This window comes from Castor canadensis, chromosome 12 (assembly GCF_047511655.1).
Source record: "Castor canadensis chromosome 12, mCasCan1.hap1v2, whole genome shotgun sequence".
Taxonomy (NCBI): Eukaryota; Metazoa; Chordata; class Mammalia; order Rodentia; family Castoridae; genus Castor; species Castor canadensis.
Window position 1 is genome coordinate 43,587,283 of NC_133397.1, and position 26,520 is coordinate 43,613,802.

The following is a 26,520-nucleotide window of genomic DNA, read 5'->3' on the forward strand; positions in this document are numbered from 1 at the left end:
AATTTTCAAAGAATGGGTAAAATTAGTTATTTCTTGAAATTCTATGTTTGTTAGTTTTAACTGGACCATGAATCTTAACATTTCACCAGAAAAATCAGAATTATCCTTTAATTAAAATAAAAGGTAGAATAGCCATTTGTTCAATTTTAAAAGGCAGCTCTATACCAAACCAATATGGTGTGCAAATATAGAACTTAATTAAAATACTGTATATAAAATATTAACAGTTGCAGCTATTAAAATTACATTAAATTCCCTTGAGCTATGCCCACATAATATGAGCTCTCTTTTTCAATATATTAAAGGGCAGAACTTGGCTTAGTGAATGAGTTTCGGTTTTTATATTGTTTATTCTAATTCACTACTTTGAAATTTAATCACATCAAAATATCATCAAACATAGCAAGTTATTCTTTCCATTGGATTCCAAGAAAAATCTCATTTTATTTTTTTCTTAGATTATAAGCCTTCTTAGAGCAGGTTTCTGTTCATCTCATACAAAACTCAGTTTGCTAAATAATAGTAGATATCATCTGCTTTTGACCTTCTCCAATGAGAGTAAAAATAGGATAGTTAATAAACTACTGGTAATTAGGATGAATTAAAGAGCCTAAACAAAAAAAAAGTAATTTTATTCAGCTTGAGAATTAAGGTATTCATCTGATAATTAATGAAACTGCATTAACACTTTCTCCTTATAAAGGATTCCATTGAAAAACTCAAATTACTTTTTCCTCTATGTCTATGTGCTTATGTGTAATGTATACATACACACACACACACATATATACATGCACATACATGTACATATATATCTATAAAGAAATTTACAGCCAGGTATTGGTGGCTCACACCTGTAATCCTAGCTACTCAGGAGGCAGAGATCAGGAGGATCGTAGTTCAAAGCCAGTCAGGCAGAATAATTTGCAAGACCCTATCTCAAAAAAAACCATAATCTTCTCATCTTAGATCAGGAAAATAAATTCCTTGCAAACTTCTTTAGAGAAAGGAGATGATATAGGGAGACCAAGTTCCCAGTGAGAGAGGAATCAGAAAAAAGTTTCTGAGATTCTAGGGTTCAGCATAATGGGTTCTGACCCTCTTTCTATTCTTCACCCTCATCGTCAGCTGCCTCCTAATTTTCATTCTTTCCATTTTTAAATTTTATTGCATGAAAATATATCCTTAGAAAGGTAAATGTAATCTTCTTGATCAATATAAGTAGGAAGATAGAAACTGGTTCCACTGCAGGGGAAGGAAGGAACAAGTGGAAAGAGAATACATTCAAGGAGAACGGGAAGAAGAGCTTGGGCCAGGGCTTCAGCATGGCTCTTCTATGATAGGACAATAATCACAGATTGCTGAGTTTTCCATCTGGCCTATAGTTTCTAAATTTGGCAAACACCATCATGTTGATTCCCCTTCACTGGGTTTGGAATGGTCTTTCCCAATTACTTCGCAGATGAAGAAACTCAGGCTCATAAAAAAAAATGTTTAGTAGAAGTTTACATTCTTATTTAGTAGAAAATCCAGAGTAGGCTTAGTATTTAAAGAAATAAGAGTCCAGGAAGGGAGCAGTGGGGAGTGGATAGGCCTAAATTAGGTATCTTCTATGAACTTCATTTATAAATGAAAAAGACAATCAAGCACTGGGTGAAGAGACTAAAAGAAATATCAGACATATTTCTCTCTCCTCCCTCCCTCCCTTTCTTCCTTCCTTCTCTCATTCCCTCCTGCTTCTCTGATTCCCACAAATGTCAGTTCTCTATCTAGATAATTCTTCTCCTCCACACTCTAGTCCAACTTTAATCCCTCTAAGCAACTCTTAATTTCAGTGTAAATGTTATTTCTTCAGGGAAATTTCCCTTGCCACCTTCATCCTCCCTTCTTACAGCAATAAAGTACAAGAAAAGGAAGCCAGAGGAACAAATGCCTATGGCAGAATTTCAAACATTTTTAAAGGAAAGCTATTTATTGGTCAGCAGAATTTTGAACATTACAGTATTGATTAATATTTTTTTAATACAATAGGTTTTTTTCCTCTTCCCTGCTTGATAAAACTAAGGATTTTAGGTGTGGGTCATTTTTAATGCTTTCATATTTTATATTTCCCAGTTTGGGTACTTCCAAACCAAATGACGTACGTGATAATTGAGCCTGAATTTTGTCATTTGAAAATTCAAGATAAAATTTTTTGCAAGATTTGGCACTTGATTACCCAATGAATCTTTGCATAAGGAGCCTTTTTAGAAGCCATTTGAGCGTTTGATGCTCAACCATGATGATTAATTAGCTCCTAATTTTTGTGTGATGCAAAACAGAAACAATAGCAAATAGTTTCCTGTTGAAAAGAACATAGAAAATCATTCATATGCTTGGTTTTAATTCTCAGGAATGGCAGGGGGTAAATGGGATGTTCTAGATAAACAGCATAGAAAAATGTTATATTACCTGACCGTCCATCTCTCTGGAAGTCCACATGATACCATTCTCCATCATTTACTTTCTTCTGCAGGGCTTTTATTTTTATAGTTCCTGACCCCATGTCCAGGAGGAGGTAGAGGTGGCCATCCAGCATCTCAATGGCAAAGAAGTCAACCTTTATCATTTGTGGGTGCTTGGCATCTTTTTGGTGTCTTGGCTTGCCGTGGCTAAATAAGATGAGGCCATTTGGCTCTGTTGTTCGGAAATCAAATGATATGGAGCCTGTTTTCTTTGCATTCCATTTAGGCAAAGAGATGAAAGACTCTGGGGTTTCAAAAGTGATTGGGTCTAAAGTTGCAACGTTTTCACATTTAAATGCCACCACTCCATGGATCTTCATCTTAGGATCTCCTTGCTTGGCAAGTCGAGATAATTCCAGTCTTACATCGTTATTTTTATATACAACCTATTAACAGAGAATAGCAGTGAGAAATTGGATTCCATGTTTTAATAGCTGGAACTTCTTATCATTTAACTTGCAAGTAGATCATGAAAGAAAACCAAACTATTAGTTAATTCTGCTGTTTTGCATAAAGAACTTTTTCCCAAACAAATAAACTTCAACTATCAGCTTATTAAACAGTAACTACTCCAATTTAACTTGACCCAAATAATGTGTAAAGGTGGGTAACTGTGCTTACACCTCACACAGAAACTGAAACCTGCCTAGAAACTTCATTATCATGTCTAAATTAGCATGTGAAGACTTAAATTTATAAAGGCTATTTGTACTTCTAAAATTAAATATAAGTATTGTGGTTATTCAGTTTTTCCATCACTAAAGTAATTAAAATTGGATACCTTTTATACAAGTGCCTTAAAATGTAGGATCTCTTCTGTAATCTGTACAGTCACTGTGCTTATTTACTTTGCAAAATGATTATAGCAAGTTGAAGTGGGAAGCACCCTGAAATTTCTCCAGAAATTCACAAAATGTAATTAAGATTTAGAGACTTTCTTGCCCTGCCCTGATTTAATAACTGAATACAGTTAGGTAAGGTAGAACTGCCAAGTGTGGAACATTGCATTTACTCTAAATTGTTCAATACATGTTCCTGGTATTTCATTTTACTCTTAATTTATGCAAATACCAGGTAAAGGTTGTCCTATACTCTCATTTTCCAAGGTACTTCACCTAAAGTGGCTAGGCAGTTCTGATAGCTTGTTGATAGTCTTAGGGCTTTTTGGACTCCAAATAACACACTGTATAAATTCACTGGCAGGACTTTCAGTATCATACATTTGCTATCACATCACATTTAATAAATTCATAGGTATTTTACATAAGGATAAAGAAAGAATCACAGACTTTCTCTACAAAATGCATACAGTAGATAATCACATTTCTGAAACACATAACCTATCTCAACTATCTATTCCAGATAACTATAAATTCTTTTAACTATAAATTTTTTTAACTATAAAATTCTTTTATACTAGGAAAAGTATGGCAGCCTGTATCTGATTGATGAGTGGTGTGATGTCAATCCAGCCAATAGGAGTTATACTCTTCAAACCCATGGTTAGCTGAACTAAGACATATGATTTTTAGTTCAAGCTGATGAGCATTCTGATATGATTTGTCAGTTAATGCTTTACTTTTTTATTTTTACCAGAGAGAAAACTCTGGTATTGGATTCCCTGAGTTCAAATTCCAGCTCCAGAATTATCTAAAGGTCTTATCTCTCTAAACCTTGCTTTTTCTTTTTGAAGGAGATAACACTTCACGAGATGATTGCAATGATTAAATAAGAAAACGCAATGTAAGTGAGAAAATCTACATGAAAGCAATCAGTCCCATGCCCACTGCATGTGAGAGGTGGATAAATATAAACTATTTCAAGCTGCATGATCATATATGTATATGGATATATAAAATCAGCTCTTTTTCATATCTAACAGAGATTTTACTTCTAAATTTTTACATGATAGGATGTAAGCTGACATATATCTGGTTTTTATACTTGATTTACACAATAAATGTTACATCTTTTCAATACAGAGCCAGTAGTTTCAGTTTTCCTTTATCATCAAGGATTATTATAAAGAACATAATATCCTTTATTCTTTGAATAAATACATACGATGACTTGACAAGCATCTATTGATGACAAAAGAAGAGAAAATGAGCTTAAGCAATAACAAAAAGGGAACTGCATTAATTTCTAGAAATGTTATCTTGAAAAAGAAAGAACATGTAAGCCTTGGGAAAGTTTATTTGTGATTGTCTTTCTTTGGCAATATTTAGAGGTAGAGAAATTACTTTTCATGGAAGATTTTCCAAGTTCATAACCTCTCACCATGACTTTCATGCCACGCAGTCCTATCATTTGTTTTTATTTTTCCTGTTCATTTAGATTATAATACTTGGGTGATCCTCTGGGACTAGATATTGATCAGGAGTGAACATTTTCTGAGCCAAATGATGCAAATGGTTCTGTTGATCAATACTAACATGTCACCCATGCAATCACCACTTTAATAGAATTGGATGTTTCTGACATAGAAACTGGGTATATTGCTAGTTATGTTGTCTCATGAATATGAGATTGAACATTACAAAATTGAAGGATATGGAATTAGTGCAATGTGAAAGACTTATTATCTTATGATTGAATTGGGTGTCTTGCTGATGATGAAATTCAAGAAGATATAGAGAAAAGTAGGGACAATCCTCCTGTGTGTGCAGACACACAAAAAAATGAATGCATACTAGAATCTATGCTTTACACACTCAGGGAAGTTGCTCACTAGTCCAGCATCAAGATCACTGCCTGGCACAGTGTAGACACTCAATAGATGTTTGTTAAGAGTTGAAAAAATTCTTCCTTCACTTTTTTAAACCTAGTTATCAGATTATAGTCATATAGCAATAACAATAATCATAATTATATTTGAGACATATAATTAAAATACATCAAAATGTGGAATTCTAGACCATTTCTGGTCTATTTCTCTAGGAAAATGTGCAAATATGTATGCACATAAATGACAAACTGGCCTAAGCATTGGGAAACCTTGTATTCAAATTCATTTTGTGGGAAATAAATTACTTTTAGAGTGAATAATGCCTGAGTTAAATCTCTCCAGAGGTCAAATCATTTTCCAAGGGGATCTATCTTGAGGAGAAACACAGCTTATATTTTTTTTCTTCCCTTTTTTGCATTCATTGAAAGGTTACTCCAGGACACAGAAAAGCAATTTTAGATAGACTTATAGCTTTCTGATTTACACTACTACTTCATTTGACCCAGATTTCATAATGATTCTACTTTTCTAAAGTTAGACTTACTCTTAAAATGACCTAAATCTAGTTCAATTAGAGAAATGAGAGCTGTAACTATTCTAAATCTTCTTAAAATTCGTGTCTAAGCTATTTTTGCTTCTTTTTGAAATAATATGACACTCAATCATGAATCACTTTACAAATACTCATGTGCATTTTTTCTTATTTACAAAGAAAGTTGTAATATCACCTAATAGTTGGTGATATTACTGCATACTCATTTAGGCCTGTCTGGGGAATCAAGGTTTCTTTTGGGATACTGATTTTTTTGAAAAGCAATTCAAAATGTTAAATTCTACCTCCTTTCTTCATGGGCTTCTGTCACAAGTATTAGAGGGATGAAGACATAAAATATGTTTTCAGTGGTTTTGGTTGCTTGTTTCATTTTTGTTTTAATTTTTAATTGCCATATAATTTCAATACATTGTTTTAATGGTCATTTATCTTGCCTCCAACATTTGTTATGAATTTTTAAAATGTTCTTTCAACTTTCATATGCAAAAATGGAGCATCTTGTTTGTGTTTCTGTATTCTAAGACTTGATATTTTAGGTAGACCATCACTGAATATTATACTTGATCTTGATAATATTCCTGAAAATGGAACAATAGTGCAAAGGTAACAGATAAGTTATAGAATATAAATTTAAAAGTCTGTATGTAAACTTGATTTAATCTGGGTGCTGTTATTTAAGCACCCAGGAAAGTCATGTCATGCCTGTGAATTATTGAGCCTTTTTCTTCTTAGTCTATGTAATTTGGGGTAAAAGACACCCTATTGTTCCTTTCTTTTGCTGACTTTTTCCATTTGTGGTTTTTGATGCCAGGGTATTGTTCTCTATTTTGAGATGTATCAAAACACTAATCCATTAGAGAAGAGAAAGTTCACTGCTTCTTAAGGTACACAGATGTGCCTCAAAGATTATGTCTCTCTAGGGTTTGTGGAGATGGTATTGGAGCTCTGGTGGCTGATAGATAAGGCTTTTCCCACAGGGAGTGGGAGTGTGTGAAATAGGTGGGAAAACATTTGCCATTCAGATACTGACTTTTTAAAATAAAGACCTGCATTACTTTAGAAATTTTAAAGATAGTCTTGAATTAATTATCATGCACTGATAAATGCTTTTGTGCCTTAACTTTGAGCACTGAATTTAGAGGTGAAGAGCTATATGTATATAGTTATACTTGGTTATGACTCTCTGAGTAGACATGAATGGCTCACTTTAACCTGTCTTGGTTTTCTGTTCCATGCTTGGAAATGATAACAAATGAGAGCTAAGGATTTGGACCTCAACTCAGGTTTCAGAGAGAATTCCAGCTCACCTACTGGCAAGCAAGCCTGAGACCTTATGCCAGTTCCTCTACCTTGCTGAAGCCTGGTGTCTTATCTGCAAAACAGGATAATAATATCCACCACATGAAGATTTTATTTCAATTTGTGCTTATAATAGAAAACTTGGAGTGGAGCAAGCACTCAAGTAAATATTAGCTACTCTTTTCAATGTTATTGTGAAGAACAATGCTATTATTCTTACGTTAAATTAGTGGAATTTCACAGTTTAATTGTCTTAACAAGGATAACAATTCACAAGGCATGCAGCTGACTGGTCAGTATTTTAAAGGAATTGATACAGTGCTGAGATCAGCAGAATCAAAGGGTTTGGGTAGATTAGAGCTTCTTTCCTCATCTCAAGTTTTACAATACGAGCAAAGCTCTTTAGCTTGGAAATATATGTACATAGTAGGCTAGCTATCCTGGGAGTTTTACTTTCACTCATGAAAGGAATTCTGTGCCATCAGAAAGAAAGAAAAAAAAAATAAAAAAACAACCAATACCACAACAACTATCCACAGCAAAAATCAGCTAATATTCATCTGTTCACTTTCTGTCAGGCCCTGGTACAAGAGTTTTATATGTATTTATGTATTTACTTCAGACAAGCATCTGAGGAAATAAATAATATTATATTTTATCGATAAATATGTGGAGCCATAGGCAGAGTCTTTCACAATGACTGTGTCTAATACTATTTGAATATCTACTAACGTTAAATTCAAACTATGTTTCAGTAGAAAACCTCACTTTGTTTTTAATGGCAGTTGTCAAGTAAATTCACAAACAACTATTTGGATGTCCTTACTGTTAGTTACATGCATTATCCCAAAAAATTAAGATATTAGTTCTTTCCATTTGTCCTCAATAAAATATGTCTAATTGAATCAAATATTGCAATTGAGCAGAGGAATATATTATGTGCCTACCAATTAAAATGCTCTTAAGTCCAATTTAAGAGGGGCTGTTTCTATTTCCAGGATGATAATGGAATTTTTCAACAAATATGACATCTAGGACATAACAGATAAATCCTAAAAGCTTATGGGGTTTAAGAATTATTTAAGAGAACTATAGCTTTATATATATATATACATACATATATATATATGAAATTTTTTTTTGGAGGGACTGGTATTTGAACTCAGGGCTTTGCACATGCAAAGCAGTTGCTCTACCACTTGAGCCATTCCTCCAGTCCTATTTAGTTATATTTTTAAATGGTGCTGAGGATTGAACCCAGGGCCTTGTACGTACTAGGCAAATGTTCTACTTCCAACATGACTTTCTAACTATATTAAAATTATGTTTCAATCATGACACGTTCAGTTCATCAGGTAAGCACCTATCAGGCATACACTAAGGCAAAGTACTTAAGAAAACATAATTTTAGTCTCTCCCCTGTGTGTATGCCCAGCCCAGTAGAATGTGATCCAGGAAGGAACAGACCAGTTTAATTTCTCTTAAATATTTTCTATTGGTATATATTGTCAATATGTAAACATTATGTGGTGTCACACACAGAGAAATTTTGTCTTTACACATAAATCAATCCTGGCATCATTAACATTCATAAAATACGCACATAAATTACAGCATACAGTATATTTCTCAAAAATAGATAAGTAGCTAATACATACCTATGTATGCCATATATACATGAAATAATATTTGAGAATTTCAAAAATGAGTCCTTGGCTAAAACATTCAGATGATCATATGTATTTAGTATTACAAATGTCTTGGGCTAAAAAAACACTTTGCGCCTACAAGCTATGCACATTCCAAAGGAACGAGGGCTGCAACCAAAAAAATTTCCTTTGTGATTAAATTAAAGAAGAAAATTAAACATTTTACTCTGGGTTCCGTCACCATGAATAGATAATTATAAGAACAAACTGCTCACTTAAAAAAAAAATCATTCCAATCATTAGTGTCCTGTCTTCCACCAAAGATTTTCTTCTTACAATCACTTTTTTTACATCAAGGGTCTAGTTCAGAAATTATTTCTAGTAAAATTTAAAAATCTTGATGTTAACTGATTAAGGGACCAATAGAGTTTTAGCTTCTTTGAGAATGCCTTAAAAGTTCTCTTCTGGGGCTGGCAGAATGACTGAAGGGGTAGAGCTCCTGCCTAGCAAGTGTGAGGCTCTGAGTTCAATCCCCAGTGCCGTCAAAAAAAAAAAAAAATCTCCACATTACATATATGAGACAAAAAATTTAAGAAAAATGAAAAAGAAGTTACCTTCTATAATTTGAATGCATCCATTTGGGGCAGTTTGGGGCGTGTATCCAGTGTAGTACATGTTTGTGAAGCTGATGGATGGGGTAATGATTAGAAGGAAAGTGCACTATTTGAACAAACCCTGTACAAAGAAGTCCAATATATTTTTGAAAACAATATCTAGCACTGAGGCAATTTAATTTTAAGGAAAGTCACGTAAGGAAGTTTGAAAAAGTTTTTGAAGGGCAGGAGTTGGTGTTTTATCCTCGAATCTAATCCTACTCAGAGATCATGTGCAGATAAAATCTTCAATTAAATATGTCACTTTCTCCAACTCAAAACAAAAAACTGGTTATGGAACATAAAAATAGGTTGCAGTAACATCATTTCCTCAACAAGTTATGTGACATTTAATTTGCAACCAAAAATTACTTAAAATATGGAGAGGGAATAAAACAATATTTTGTTTATGTAGTGTAGAGAAATATTTTTTTCTTAATTCCAGTTAAACCCAACTAAATGTATCCTATTCATAAAAAGAAAAGAAAATATTTCTAGCTTTGTCATTCAATGAACTGCCTAAATTTGTTTAAACTTCAGAGGCATCTAAAACAGTTTTGAAAGTTAAAAGAATGAATTTTCCCTGGGAAAACAGCTCTATTTAACAAAGCTTTATGCCATGTATGAGGCTTTACGTCATGTATGAGAAAACGGTAAATTAACTTGGGTTCTACTGAATAGTAATGCTACTTTTTCTCACATTAATGATTCTATAATGTCTTTTGGAAGATAATATTGGAAAATGAACTACAAATTTCTGTAACTTCAGGTTTGTTTTTAAAGTGTAAACTGAAAACTTGATCCATCCTCTTATTTTCAAATGAGGATAATGAGACTCAGAAAATCTCAGGCACTGTCCAAGTTATCATCAATCTCTGATCTTGAACAATCATTGGGGGCTTAAGAGCTCCTTTTCAGAAAAAATTGAAGGAAAAATGAACCATCTCTACCATAGGCTGAGGGTAAGTCCAAAGAAGAGAACCTTTGAAAGGTAAAATTAGAGAAAGCCATAGTTTATTTAAAGGCAATCCAACTTTAAAACTGCACTAGCTTCACAATAGGCTGATATTCAAATTCAAAAAGGAAAGTGCTGAGGGACAAAACTTTGCAGCAATTTCCCCCACGGATGGCATTTAATAAGACACCAAACAAGATAACCAAAAACAGTGAACTGCAATATTTACTGCTATCTAGAAAACATGTGATGAGGTTATTTTTAGCTCTAGTCTTTCATGAGCTACAGAAGATAACATACCATAAATTAAGGGTTAAAGCTTCTGTTCTAAGCCAGCAACTACCATTACAAAGGACAAGGCATGGGGACTTTATTCAAAAACTTGTTGATCTTCCGCCTGTCTCAACGAGAGAAAAGTAACCACTGTTAGAATTTTTTTTTAAGGGAACCTATCTTCTTATGAAAACAGAATGAATTCTTTGAGCTGATAATAATAAACTAGTAACACCAAATGTCATATCTTAATTGTTCTTTGTATCCCATCCTCATGAGCTCAATGAAATGTTTTGTATCACTTGATTTTACATTTTTCCCCAGAGAGTAATCGATAACGTAAGTACAATTTCATTCATGTGTACAGACACATGTATATCTATCTGTATACATATTTAGTGTGTTTATATAAATTATAGACTAAACTAAACATTTAGTATAAGGCTTGTCTTTTCCTGGTAGATTTGCAATGACATAGGGCTTGTTGTTTGAGATAAAGCAACAAAGTTCCAATATTTTAATATACTATCACGTTTTCACCAAGATCATCGTATTTATCACTTTTAAGCTTAGAAAAGTCTTCCCCAAGAGACAAGTGACATATTATTTTATGTAAAATATATACTACTTGATTATATATTATTGGGTATATTTATGTATGCATGTAAAATATTTAAATGTTTTTTAGAACATTTGTTTTCTGTTTAAGGTGAAAATCTAAAATGGTTTCCCCACTAAACAGTAAGATACTTGAGACAACATAAATTTGAGTAAGTCTTTTTTCCACTGGTGTATAAGGTTTACCATATAGTAAATCCTTACAAATATAAGGTTCTGCTACTAAGTATTCTGTTCATTTTTATCTAGCTGTTTCTTTTTTTCTTGATTCAATTTCACTTCACTTAAGTGAAATAGTTTTATAACATGTTCTAGTATGTTATGCCCCTTCTAGCCAAGCCATTTATACTAGTTATTCTATAACATTTATAGATTATACCACATAAAGGTTTATGTTTTCTGTATAGACAAGATAAATATATGTAACAGAACTATTTAAGTTGTTCCAATCAACCTTCCAAAATGTAGCAAATTATGCAGTAAAATCCACTTAAGAGACTTTTAAATAACAAAAGGAAATTACACCTTGCTTAGAATTACATTCTTGTTATTACAGTTATTGGCAAAGTTATAATCTATAAAGGAGTATAATTTTGATTTTAATATATGAGGGAATATGGCTTCATGCTAGAAAAATATTTTATTAGTTAGAGAACAGATAGACTATTGTGAGAAGTAAGAAAAATTAAATGAAAATAGTTGTAAGCACATTAATTCTACTCCAACAATCACAAGACTGGGCATAGTTTTTGGCGGTGAAATGCCAATACATTATAGTTGTATGGTGGATAGGTAAAGGATTCTATTTTAATGCTGGCTCTCATTAGTAGTGAGGTCACTTGCCAAGGTCACACAATCAGTTCAGTTGAGAGTCAGTAAGTAGTAGACAAGACAGAATCTAAATGTGTGTTACCAGGGCCTGGAACAGCCTACTAATTTGTTGGTTTTCTTTCTCTTTTATGATGGATATCAATAATAAAAACTGGAAGATTCTATTAAATCTCCTCAACTTGAGGCTACAGGACCTGGTTATTCAGTTTGTGGATTACCCAAAGTACAAATTCCTTTCCTTTCCTGGCTGCCTGACTGCTGCTCACTCATACCTCCACCTGAGAGCTCTCAAAAGCAACTGTCTTTAAATTGACATTTAAGACATTCAATGCTGCTGGTTTTAGCACCAACAATGAAAAGATTTCACAAAATAGTCTTGTTCCTGAAGGGTTGTTTGTAAATATTTTGTATAATTTTAATATTATCTACTACCTGTGATGTAAAATATGTATTTTTAAGATATGTTTTATATATATATTCAAACAGTTGTAAGTTTAACTTAACTAGTTACACTGCTACACTGCCTTAGACAAGTTCCTCATTCCCTATGAAGTAGTTCTCCCTCTATCAGGGAAGTTTCTAATACTCTATTTTGCTATAGTTAAGCATACACAGTACTAAATGTTTCACCTTAGCCACTGAGTAAAGTTATTGTTATTACTATTATGATTTTGAATGTGCAAGGTCTTAAAGGTTAAGATTTTAAATATGTAAGAAGGGAGTGTTCCTTATTTACATAAATAAGTGCCTACTTTTCTGAAAAGCAAAGAAGCGTCTTGTAATTAATCACCCTTAAATGTTAATGTGTGCAAATATCATAAGTCTGCATCTTCTCTCTCATATTGTGAAGGACTTCATCAAATAAACAAATAATATTTAAGGAAATTTTTAATTGATCATTGAAAATTTGTCAAAAATATCTAAATGACAAAATCTGGTAGCCTCAGCAATCACACTAAATTGATAGTGACAGCGTGTTGCAAATAGGTGTTTTATATAGCTTGTACTAAGAGGAGAAAGGATGTGGTCTTTACTGGGTTTGTCGAGAAACTGAACATATATAACTGCTGTTCATTTTTTAACTTCAAAAACCCTAAATAGTATAGAGACCCCAGGTTGGGAACTGTTATTTTTCAATTATGACTGCTAAGTACCAGGGTATTTCTTTTCAATGTATTCTTTAATTACTTCCCTTGGAAGGTCCCGAGTGCTTCAGAAGTCAGATGGGTTATGCCTTTTGCCAGGGGTTGCTTAGTTAACTGTTTATTTAATGAATGGGGTTTTATGTGCAGCTGAATTTCTCATGGCACATGTTAGGAAATTCTTGGCAGCATTTAAATTGGAGAACTGAGAAACATATTGGCTCTACGGAAGCTCAATCAGCTCCCAGGCAAGAGCAGGGTCTTTGCCAAGGAAAATTCACTAAAATAAAAAATACAAAGAGTCAACTCTCACACAATTCAAGGAAACCTGCCTTTGGTGTCAGGATTAAATGAATGCTGGCTTCAGGTATCTAAGGTAGCCCAAGAACGAGATTTCACAGTGTTAGAAAAGAAAAAAGTATGGGATCTTCTTGTCTTGGAGATTGATAGTAGTGAAAATACATATATATATTTTATATATATATATATATTATATATATAATATATATATATATATATATAAACTCAGGGCCTATACCCTGAGTCACTCCACCAGCCTTGTTTTGTGTTGAATTTTTTTGATATAAGTTCTTGCAAACTACTTCCCTGGACTGTCATGAAACCATGGTCCTCCTGATCTCTTCCTCCTGAGTAGCTAGAATTACAGGTTTGAACCTGTCTAGGCATATATTTTTTCATTACTTGGCAAACCCAAGTAGCTGCCAAGAAAAATGAAATAGTATCATTTAACTTCTTACATGTTTATTCCTTTAGGAAATCTATATTTATAAGTTACTGAGAGAGGCAATATTTTTCAATTAAGAAATAACTGAATATTTTTAAATGGCTGTAGCAGTTACTGAGCATCCTATATCACATGTACAATTGACTACGCATTTTCAATGGTTTGACCAGATACCCGGGTATCATATAACCATTAGTTACCAAGTACATTTTCTTTGAAGTCTGAGAACAGGAAAGTTCCCTGACATATTGTCTGGGCACTGAAAAGTCCTAAATCCAGTAGATGATACATTTTTCACTCAGTAATACTATAAAATGAGCAATCAATTAAAGAAGACTTTTTAAAACTTAAACATTAGTTTGAGAAAATAAATTTGAGAATGTAAGCAGCTATCACTAATCTAAGAAGAATAGCAGTAGCTTTCTTGTCATTCCTATACAATGTCACTTGCAGTCATCTCCTCTAATATAACGGTCGTCAACTCCTCCCTTTAGTACTCTGCCCTCAGACCATGTCTCCAGCCCTCTCACTCTCTGGAAGAGAAATATTCTGAGTCACGCCTGTTGCCTCTTTTTTCCTAAATGCGCTTCTTTCACTACTGGCTCACTAGAGGCTCCCTGCACTCTTGGATAAATAGTCTGACTGGCTTACTGGGTTCCCATTTTCTTGCTTCATTCAGAAGTGGAGAGGACTGTGTTCACAGCAGAGAGACACTGACATATTTATAGCATTAGCTTGACCATTTCTTATTGGCTAACTGGATAGGTGTTCTTCACTTCAGGCCTAACCACTTGGCTGTCTTCTATCTTGGCTAAGTGTAGAACAAATTTTCAGCAGATAGTAAGTTGGGATTGGGCACTTAAATTCACTTTGCCCCTAATTACCATTGATTAACTGATATGTTGCCTGATATCATATTAATGTGAGTCATTGTAGCAACAAAAACCAACTATCAAGCACCTTTTATGCTTATTAAGGTACATTACACAAACACAACAGTCTTATCCCTGAACTAAGGCTTCCAAATTATACAGCTAATAGATGACCAAGCAGAAATCCAACTCAGTATTTATCTAATTGACTCCAAACTCCTGAAAGTAATTTTTAGTGCAGGCTCCCCATCATCACAAGGAATTTTGGCTGAGCTCCTATTTATTTAAGGAGTGTGGTTGGTCTTGGGCACATTTTCTCAACCCCATCACAGCACTAGTAGTGTATGTAAGCAAAGGGACACATTGCCCCTTTTCTCTTTCTCCACAGAGTGGCTCATTTGAGTAGCTCTCTTTCTCTTGACACCACTGGTAAAAAAAAAAAACTTTAGGTTCTATCTCACTCTCTGTTACCTTTGATTTTAGGATAATTGCTGCTTCCATGGTGCTCTAACTCAGTATCACACTTATTTTGTGCTCACTTTATTCTTATAACCAAATTACCAGGTCATGTTTTCAAGTAAGTACAAAATTTGTGTTAAATTTTGACAATTCCTTAAATTCAGGCTTCCTAATTTACCATGTCACTGGAAAATAAATAAACATCTAGCATTAGTAGGAATAATATATTAAGGGTCACTTTTCAGGGGTCTATATTTAGACTTGTCTACTACAGCTTCCTTCAGTGAGAGAGTAAAGAGGTACCAAGTGCACATAGATTGCATTCATTTTGTTTTTCCAGTATAACTGATGATGTCCAATACAGCAGTTCAGGACTCTGTGAGGTGGGTGAATGGGGTTATGTGGATGAGGTAATCACTTTGGATAAAAAATATAAATGGGAATGCAGAAATCAATTAATAAATAATTATTCAACTCAGCTAAATATTTTAAAGACAATATAAAAGATGTGATGAAAAATATTAAGAATTGAAATTAATATAGGATTATTATTTTTTCCTGTTTTCTTAGGCTTTATAATGTCCTGTCACAGCACTGAAATATTGTTTTTTAGGGTTAATAAACCCAATCTTATTACTCTGTTGGAAATGCATATATTAGAACAGTGTCACAAGCTGGATATTGTGGTGCATGCATATAATTCCTTCACTTCGTAGGAAGAAGCAGGAAGATTGAGTTCTGGGCCATATAGTGAGTTTCAAGTAAATTTGAACTACTTAGTGAGATCTGGTTTCAAACCCTGCACCCAGAGGTAACTAAGAGGTTTTTTTATGGGGGGGTGTTAAAGGTCATCATTAGACATCATTAGAATTAGAAGCAGAATGTACTATTAATTTTTAATATGTACTACACTTTTATCCAAGGGATAATGATGGCAGACAGAGCATTTAGACAGATACTGCTTTAAGCACTTGACTCATTAAATTCTCAAGACAGCTTTCTGAAATTAAACAGACCCTCTGCCACAGAATTCTGGGTAGCACATTCTTTAGTCCATGATGTCTGTGAAGTTATGTAGCACAGACACTCTGCTAAAATTGGGGTCCTCATTTTACAGATCCATCAAGAAGTAAAAAAAAAACCAAGCAGTCTAGACCCAGAGTCCTGATCTTAACCATATAACAGAAGCAAAACAAGTCTCAAAGATCAAGTAATGTGGCTTCTTCTTCCCCAGCTTCCTCTCCAGTCCTACATGCAGTTAACTAGGTGTGTGTGTGTATGTGTGTGTGTGAGAGAGAGAGAGAGAGAGAGAGAGATTTTAATCAGGGACTTACTATGAAATTGTCTTGAGAGTCAATCATACAGCTTAAGAATTGCAATAAATCTATATTCAGCAATAGTTTTACAGGTCAAAATGTAAAAATTAGACTTAACCACTTAAGATATTTTTTACAAAATCTTATGAATAAATAAAAAGTTAATTCAGTAGCTCCCTTCGTCACTGCTACTGCTGGTGGACTAACTTCTCCAAGTGTATGGGTAGTCTTCTTGCTTCAATCAGCCAGTGTGACCAACTGAATATAGTCTATAAACTTTAGGTCTCTGTGCTAAATGGTATTGTAATTACATAATGAAACTAGAGCACTGTGATGGATTGTAAGTAAGGAATTCAAAATAAAGCCGGGAGAGATTGTCTAATAAGTCAATCTTTTCAAGTAAGCACTATTCCTAAGTCACATATGAAAAGCAGCTCAAACACATGTGGATTTCTGATAATCAGATTTACTATTAAAATAAAGAATAAAACTTTGAATAGCTCTGCTGTAGAATAATTATCATTCATGTGTTAGGGGGCTATAATCACCTAATATCAAAGCAGGAATATCAAGAGCAAGATAGAGAGAGGAAGGTTGGTGCTTAGAAAAATATTTTTGTAGAATGAAAGACAGTTTAGGACATGGGCTGGCACCAGAGTACTGAGAGGAAGAACCAAGACTGAGAAATCCAAGCAAAATTCAATATAAAGGCTTTTACTTCTCACAAAATGGTGGGTGTCTCCATAGCACTGGTAAGTAGATCAGCGCTATTAATGGTACACTCTTAGTTTATGTTTGTAATCCCATTTAGAACCTAGTTTTTTTTAATTATGAAAAATCCAATAATCTTCTGCTCCACTTTTCTCATGCTAAAATATCATTGAAGAAAACTTTGGCCTTTTATGATTTGGGTGTTTTCTGCCTAGATGGCATATTCAAGAACTCCTACAGTTAGCTCCTCAAGTGAATCTTTATGTCGCTCAGTGGTTGAGCTGCAGAAAGCAACCCTAAATTGGCAGCCTTGTTGACATGTTTCCCAATGATCACATAAGGAATGTGATATGATGTGGGTGGAATATAATAAACCTGCCCAGACTGAAAGGAAAACAACCAAATGGGCAGGTTTGATGTAGTGAAGGCTCAGCACTATTATTTTTATATATTGTTATTATAATGCACCTATTTTAAGACAAATTTATAACACACCATCTTCCACAATACTCATAGTGTCTTGAATCTTGTTAAATAAAGACTCAAAATGCAACGAGGGATCAGAGATATGAAATATGATTATTTTAATGTAAAAAAAAGTGTTTTTTATAGCTTGATAACCTTTGTGACTGGATCCGGGAGAGGGGTACCTTAGGACATTATGCTCTGCTGGGTTGATGTAAATCTTTTGTTGGAGGAAGTGGCTTGGACAGTTATTAATTATAATATTAATTTGTCTTTGGCCAAGTCATAAGAAATTGTCTGGCAAACAAAGACTCTCTGATAATCAAGTCTAGGTTTAAACCTCAAACTGAATGCTTACAGTGGAGCACAAAATAAGTTTGCACTGGTCATGGTTCAGCTGTTAGTCCAATGTTCTGTTTCTTGAAGAAGACAGCTGACACCAGAAAGAAATTAAAGGAGATACTAGTCAGATTATCATAATATAAAATATTGACCATAGTGATCCTTAAAAAAAATAGGTGCTCTTTGCTTCAAAGGTAAAGTGTAAATGACCATTCCGAAGACCAGACTTGCACAGAGAAAGATAATCAGCCAATAAATTGGGACTCTGAAGACTTATGTTGCACCTCCTGGGTCTTCAGAAGATAATAAAAGAAATGGCTCCAACACTCTTAGATACCATGAGGATAAAATTTGCTAGAGATAACACCCATGTATGTTTATCCTTCATAATCATAATTCTAGATAGCCCCAGTAGACTTTTATCTCTTTTCTTGTTCCTGGATTCACCTATGCAGTAAATGGCTGAACACATTTGAGAAATGTATAGATCTGCTTAGTTTTGAATCTGAAAGTTTTTTTTAAGGCCATAGTGACATCAAACCATGAGATTATTTTTTGTTTATAAAAGCTTCAAAATGAAAAAGGAAAACTAAACATCTGAAATGATTAGTACACTTTAAAATTTTGTCACAGGGTGAGGGGTGCCTATGAAACACACAGCATATCACAGAGCAGAAAATAACTCAGATAACTCAAGAGAAATTCCTTTTATCTGCATAAGATAAAACCATTCTGATGCTTGAAAAAGAACTTAGAAAGAGGGAAAAAATACAGGGAAAGGGAGGCAGCTGGAGTGCCCTTCCTCTCCACTGGAGCTGACCTTAAGAAGCGTGAAACCCAGCAAGAACAGGAGAATTGGGAAAATACTGGTGCTGGTGCCATAATCACCGGGGGAATCAGAAACTCTCAGCAAAGCTCAATTTTTGGCAAGGTTCTCTGCATATTAAGGCCTGGGGGTAGAGGTGGTAATGGTAGAAGGGAATTATCCTAAGTAAGCCTCAAAGACTCTAGCTAATTACACGAGTTCTTAAGGTCTCCAGGTAGACCCAGAGAAAGTAGAAGAACCAAGGAACTAGAAGAGTCCTGGAGCACGCACCAGGAGACTTCAAGAATTTTGAGCCTGGAAGAAACCACAAAATCCCAAGTCCTAAAGGACATAGACCTACATAGAGCCCAAGTAACCAGCCAGGTCATTTTCTGATGCTTTAAAGTATATGTCAATCCCAGACAGGAGGTAAATATGATGCCATGCCAATTCTGCCACAGATTCTTTCCAATGCACTCTGACTGAAAGAATATAATTAAACTATTTTCTTTTTAAAACTGCAAGGGTCTTTCATGTCTGATTTGGCTCTTTCTATTTTTGCAAACATACTTCTTAGTATGTTCTTTCATAAACACGGACTTCTGCGGTCCATTTCTTATGAGAGTAATTTTATTAGCTTCAAAGTTAATAACAATAATGGTCACCACTGATGATTCCTCATATAGAACCAGTCAGTGTGCATTACGGCCATTATCACTAATTATTATAATGATTCTGCAATGTAGGTTTTTGAATCTCCATTTTCATACATGGTAATTAAAGCTCAGAAAGTTTAAATGCATTCCCAAAGCCATATAGCTGGTAAAAAGCTCATTCCATTATAGTAAATCACACAAATGAGTTTTAACAAATGAATAGACCCTGACAACCTCTGAGGATCTGACAGATCTGTGGGGGAAAAAAATAAGTTAACTTTCTTTTTTCCCTATCCAAAAAATCCAACATTTATCTTAGTAGTCATTTATCTTAGTAGTCATTTATTTTAGTAGTCATTCAGTAGAAAGAGTCTAGTGGGTACTAGAATGAGGGTCAAAGTATTGAGAAATTTCAGTTCTAGTTCTAGCTCTGCCATGAACTGGGTTGAACCTCATCTGTTCAATCAAGATCAGCATTGTGCTGTTTTCTGGCAGTGTAAGTATTTCTAGTCTTATCTTCTTGATACAAAATTGGACAATGTTTAAACTTATTTTTTAGTGAGCTTAAAATATATCAATATATTCACATCTAAAATTTTTTAGGTATGAGGATGGTCGGGGAGACAATGTCATTTGTTGATTTTGTGTCAGGGACTGGGCCAGGGAATAAGGTGCAATGATAAAAGAAATGCAGTCCCTGGCTGTGAGGAGCTCCTGAAAGAGGGAGTTAGGAACACACACAGTTAATTAGAATGTGCATGCTAAGTACAAGAATAAGTTAAGAATCTGAAGTCAAGTACAAGGACAAGCACCTGGGTTTCAGAAGAAGGGCTTAAATGAGAAATGTGTCACTTACGACTCTGTGCATGGATGGTAACTTTAAAAATAGTTTGTGAGAAATCTAAACATGTTAGAAGGTATAAGGTTAGTTATTTGTCAGTAAGACTAAGAAAAAAAGTCAGGACATTGTAGAGGGTCAGAATTAAACATAATGATGTTTTTATATTAGAAGCAAACAGTAAGAATGAAGCAGCTATATATTAGGGATGGAGGATCAAAAGGGTATAAAATTGAGTAGATTAAAAAATGTCATGGAGGACTGGAGGTGTGGCTCAAGCATTAGAGCTCCTACTTTGCAAGCCTGAAGCTCTGAGTTCAAACCCCAGTGCCACAAAAAAAAAAAAAATATGATGGAGAATTTAAGTTTCCTTGACGATTTGGGTTTCTCACTTGTATAATAAGAATAATAATAATAATATTAGCTGCCATATATTGGATATTTTGTGTGAACTAGGCATTGTACAAAGAAGTTTATAGAGTAGATGGTCTCAATTCACTTTTTCTGATAGTCCAATGTGCTAAGTACTATTATTGTTTCCATTGCACAGAGAAGGAAACTAACAGTGAGAAAGCTAAAATGGCTTAGGCAAAGCACACTAACAGATGTAATAACTCCAAATTCTCATTCCTAGTCCCCAACTTCTGAATATTGCAGTGCCCCTTGAACTGGGAAAATTTCTAAACTACACACAAGAATAAAAGTGGGTGCACACTGATGTAAAAGCTACTTTTGAAATTATGGGTGCATTTCTCAACTGTATTACTCCACAACTATACACATAGGGTGGTCATTAAGCCAAGCTCCAGTACAAGAATTAACTTCCCTAATAAACTTGTCTAATATTTCCTGGGGGCAAGAAGGCAACATATATCACTGTAATGAATTTACCAATGAATGGCATTTTATTGACTTACATAAGATACAATATGAATGGTCCAGTAAGAAAGATAACATTCAGAATACTGCATCTTCAATGAAGGAGAAACTGTCATCAGAGACTTTATGACAAGTAATTTCACAATAAATCTAATGACTTTTTGCTTGTAACCCAGCCCAAGTAATTGTATGTATATAAAAGGTCTTATACTACTGTATAAAGAATGTATGTCTTCTTGAAATGTTATTTTGTTATTTGTGTTTTTGCATATGTGAGAAGAACCTCCAACAGATTTTCTGAGCATGTATGAAGAGCACTGGGTCTTGATATACTAAGAGACTTGTGTTTACCCTAAGAAACAGTTCACCTTCAATTCTGTTCTAGAATGTCAATAAATGAGTACAAAAGATGGCTTTAGAAATCCAATACGCATAAAATTGACAGCAAACTGGAGTAGTCTAAAGTGTCATCTAACCATTAGAAATAGAATAAACTGCTGGGCATCACACTCACCTTAAATTTTCAAATGATTATAAGAGGATGTACCTCAAACTGCTTGAGATACTGGTTTTTGTCAAGAAAAATGATCTTAAGTAGAATTTGGATATTCACCAAAAGCTTCAGTCTTCAAGGACTTTTCAATTTTCTCCAGTTTGCAAGTTTGGAAACCGAACGGTTCAGTGTATCTCTAATAAAAAAATCATCTCCCAAGGCTCCTTTTCTATGCAGGCAAAATCAAATTAACTTCAAACAGAAGAGGTTAGATGCATACATAAAGGAAATATCAAACTGTAACATTATCTTGTTCCAGCTCTCTAAAGTCTCCTAATATCTACCCATGAGAGAAATCCAAATATTAACTTCACCTAAGATCATTCTGGAAAATCTAAAGTGTGGTTTCCAAAAGAGAATGGCATTGAATGGACTATTCCACTATGTTGTCAGGGTTTCCATAGATGATAGTATGTTCGCTGGACTTTTACTTAACATTTGATGATAGCCAACAGGATTCCAGTTTTCATTCTCACCCTAAAAGTTGTGCAGCACCTTTGCCTTGATGGCTAGGCAGCTATTTGAATCAGGGCATCCCCGTGCTTTGGCTGGAGGAGTGGAAGTGATGCTCTTTACTGTCTGGGCCATGGACTGCTGTGCTCACCCCGCAGTCGCCCCAAGTAGTGATGCATTACACTAATATGCTCTAAAGTGCACTTGTTCGGATGTATTAGAGCAATGTATCACCAAAATGCTTTAGCTTGTCTGATGCATTGCCATATGAGATAGAAATGGTTGCCAGAAGCACGTTTTAAGGATTTAATTTCTAATGTTTTGTATTAAATGATGACAATACCACCTTTTTGGTGGTTTGGAAGATACACTTCTGTATGCTGTTGTAATTGATCTTTCATACTCAATGCTTTTCACTATCATGAAAGCATTCTGATTGCAGATCACTTTTAATAGGATTGCTCAGTAATTGAGTTTTACCTAAGTATGACATTGAATGAATGTAGACGTCTGTGTGCATAGCTGAGCAATCAGCCCTGAAATCTAGTCCCCAGCATGAGGCCTAGTGCTGGTTGTATCTTTCCCAGGGGGTACCATATGGGCTAGCAGTGGGCCCTGGGCAAGAAACATGGGAACCAGGTGGAGATGCTTCCTAGAGGCAAAAGCACTGTGTGGGCACCTACTTCCTCAGTTCATATCCTATATGCTCTCTGATGACAGGCTCTGCATGACTACAGTTCTTTGTACAATTCCATCCTCTTTTTCACTTTCCAATTTTAATGGATGAATGTAAGGAATAACTTTTATAAGTGACAATTATACAAATTCTAGAAATAGCTATTAGACTTTCTTCTATTATATATTTTTCAGTTATCCAAAACATGTGGTAGAACCACATTCCATAAGGGCAGAGCCCACATGTATTTTGCATACCATTTTTGCCCAGTGCACTGTGCCAGGCATATAGAGAATATTCAACAAATATGTTTTCAGTGCATTGACAGTGATGCTTTCTTTTACAGTAGACCCATTTCATACCTAAAATTTTCTTCAGAAGCAAAATTTCCTTCGAAAGCAAGCGCCCTCTTGCATAGCCAGAAATTAAATTACATCTAGTAATGCTAAATAATGGCACTTCTTTTTAAAGCAAATATTTTAACCTATACACCTTACTTAAAGCCAACCTAGGAAGATAATCCTTATTTATTAAGCAGATGAGGGCAGGAAGGGAGAGGGAAAGGCAAGAAAAGAGAGAGAAAACATAATTTGATTATTAGAAGTAGCACTAACCAATGCATTTAAATATGCTAACACTAATTTAAAATTTATTTTCTAGAGATATATACACCCATGCAGAGTTTAAGCTAGAGGGGTAACTATAAACATTGTTGTCTCCCCTTACCCTTGGGTGATATGTTCCATGACTCCTAATGGATGCCTGAAACCACATATGTATTGCATGTTTTTTCCTACACATACCCACCATAAAGTTTAATTTATAAATTAGGCACCATAAAAGACTGACAGCAATAACTAACAGTAAAGTAGAATAATTATAGCAGTATATAATGGTATGCTATATGAATAACTATGTGCATAACTTTGTTCTGTCGAAATAGCTTATTGTACTGAAGAGAGAATGCATTCATACTCTATCTTTTTGTGATGATGTGAGAAGACATTTGAAGGAAGTACTTTATGGTTTCTCTTTAGCATACGTGCATTGACAGCATCAGTATTCTTGTGCTTTGAGGCAATGTAATTAATCTAAGGATTATCCAAAAACAACCACAGCATTACAGAGATACTAATCTGCTAACCAAGAGGTGTTACTAAGTGACAAATGATCTGCAGGTATAGTGTGGCTATCATGGACACAGGGATGACTCATGCCCTGCTGGGAAAGGAGACAACACAAGATTTCATCATGCTCTAAAACAAAACCAAACTAAACTAAGCTAAAATTGTATTTCATATTTGCATTTCAATCTGTCATTGCATTTCTGGTTGTCTTCCTATTTGATCAGGTTTTTATTTTTCCTTTCACCTCTCATTATATTGTAGCACATAGGACTCAAAAACAGCTTTGATTTCAGGCTACCTTTGAAAAGTAATCTTTGACTTATAAATTTAAATAGCCACACTTTCACTAATTCTCTCTCTTTCTTTCTCTCTCTCTCTCACATACACACACATGCTCACACACACACATACACACACACACGCGTACACATACACACACACATGCGTACACACACCCTTCCAAAATATCTCCATATTTATTTATTCATTTATAAAAATAGGTGCAGGTCCTGCATTTAGAACACTGAATTTATTTGTGCCCACCTTGGTCAAGGTTTAAAATAAGGCAAGCTCTCTTTTTAAAGCATGCGAACTCCTTCCCAAAAGAACGTCTTTCCTCCTTACCCCCATATCTCATTTTTGATAGTTAACTTTGCAAGTACTGTACCTCTATGATAGAATTTATTACACTGTTGCTAATATTTTCTGCTATTTTAATAATATACTTCCTCTGATCAGCAGTCACTCTCACCCAAAATTTATATCTACATTCCCACTATAACCAGTGTTACACTACAGATTATTGGTTGAGAATATGTGAACCATTATTATGTTTCTTAATTTCAATACCTTTTTCACTTCAAAATCACACTCCATGAGATGCTTCACATACAGAAATCAATGAAAAAGTAATGCCAACTGATGAATAATGCTGAGAATGGTGTGTGGAAATAAGAGATGCAATTATAACTTTCTCGCGTTTCTCCTTCTCACTAGTACAAGTAAAAGATTTGAAATCCAAACTAAAATGCTATGAATCTGTGAATATAAAATAAGTCCCATCTACTATAACAGATGACTATCAGCTGCATATACAGTAGCAAGAGTTTGCTCTAAAAAGAAATAATTGGTAAAGTATCTACTTCTAAATAAACTTTTGTAATTGATTTTGCCTTACTACTACTGCTCACAGCATCCATATTTTGTTCAAAGATTATATAATTTATGGAGTTATAGTTTTTCTTTATTTTCACTAAATGTTCCATTGGAGAATATTATTGAGCAGTTTTTCAACCTGTGAGAAAAATTATGTAAAAATACCAACAAGTGAGAATATGCAGGGAATTATACCTACTGTTATAATTGATGACTTGGAATCTAAATAAACAAAATTCTGCATATATATATGTATATATATATTCATGGGACAGTGTCTGATAGATGAATACACACAGTGCCTGTGTGTGTGTGTGTGTGTGTGAACATACACAATACCAGTAGTATATATTGCCCAACAGTATGTCTTTCTGAAGAGAAGTAAAACTAAATTGGGGTCATGGAAATAAAGAAAGTAACATTTCTCTTGGGAAGCCCGAGTTCTAGGGATAGAGAAGAAATTATGAAAACAAGTATTAATAAGTGTATATATAAGGTGCAACAATGTGACAAATCATCTTTTAATTGGATATTCGCACATAATATGTTCTCGGTCTGAGTTCCTTAAATCATATTTAAATGGAGATTAAAAGCTAGGAAAACTAACATCTAATTAAGCAATGAAAGAAATACACGTTATTAATTTTAAAAACACATAAAATGCTAAAATTCAGTGTGGATAGCTGTGAGGAGATTGAAATCGTTATCTCAAGGAATTGTACCATTAATATTATTTTGATTTAGGATCATACTCCTCTCATCCCAGAGTGGAGTTGATTTCATTCTGTTCTTTTTGTTGCTAGGGGTGTTATGGCCAAACAAGGAACCCTTTATTAGAGTCCTAAAGAGATTTTTAAATAATCTAATCTAATCTGGAATGTGAGGTTGTGTGGAAGAAGTGAGCTGGGAGCTCAATGTGTGATGGATACACCAAGATTCACAAAGTATACATTATTATTACTCAAGTTTTTCATAATTATGAATGTAATATTAATGGGAGGTTGTAGGTAGGAAGTTAAGACAAAGCTAGCAAAAATAATCTCACCACTGTAAAAACAAAGTGCCAGGTACATCCTTGCTCAAGATCTACACAGAAAGATGTTAGTGTCACTGCAATTATTATGAAAAGGTCTTATTTTCTGTAGTGGGTTTTTAAACAAATATTTAAAGGCAAATCTAGATGTTTTCAGTACCAAGTTTTTTATTTCACTTGTTTCTCTGCTTGCATTGCTCTTCTCTCATGAAGTTTAAGAACAGGTCTTA

General features: G+C 34.3%; 1 protein-coding gene across 44 annotated transcripts in view; it reads right to left on the minus strand.

Moving 5' to 3' along the window:
- Nrxn1 (neurexin 1) overlaps positions 1–26,520 on the minus strand; it is a 1,065,367-nt gene that overhangs the window by 595,644 nt on the left and 443,203 nt on the right. For all 44 annotated transcript variants that reach the window (XM_074049660.1, XM_074049666.1, XM_074049659.1 and 41 more), the window contains one exon: positions 2,452–2,890. In XM_074049660.1, coding sequence (XP_073905761.1) covers positions 2,452–2,890 — 439 coding nt within the window. The remainder of the gene's footprint in view (positions 1–2,451; positions 2,891–26,520) is intronic.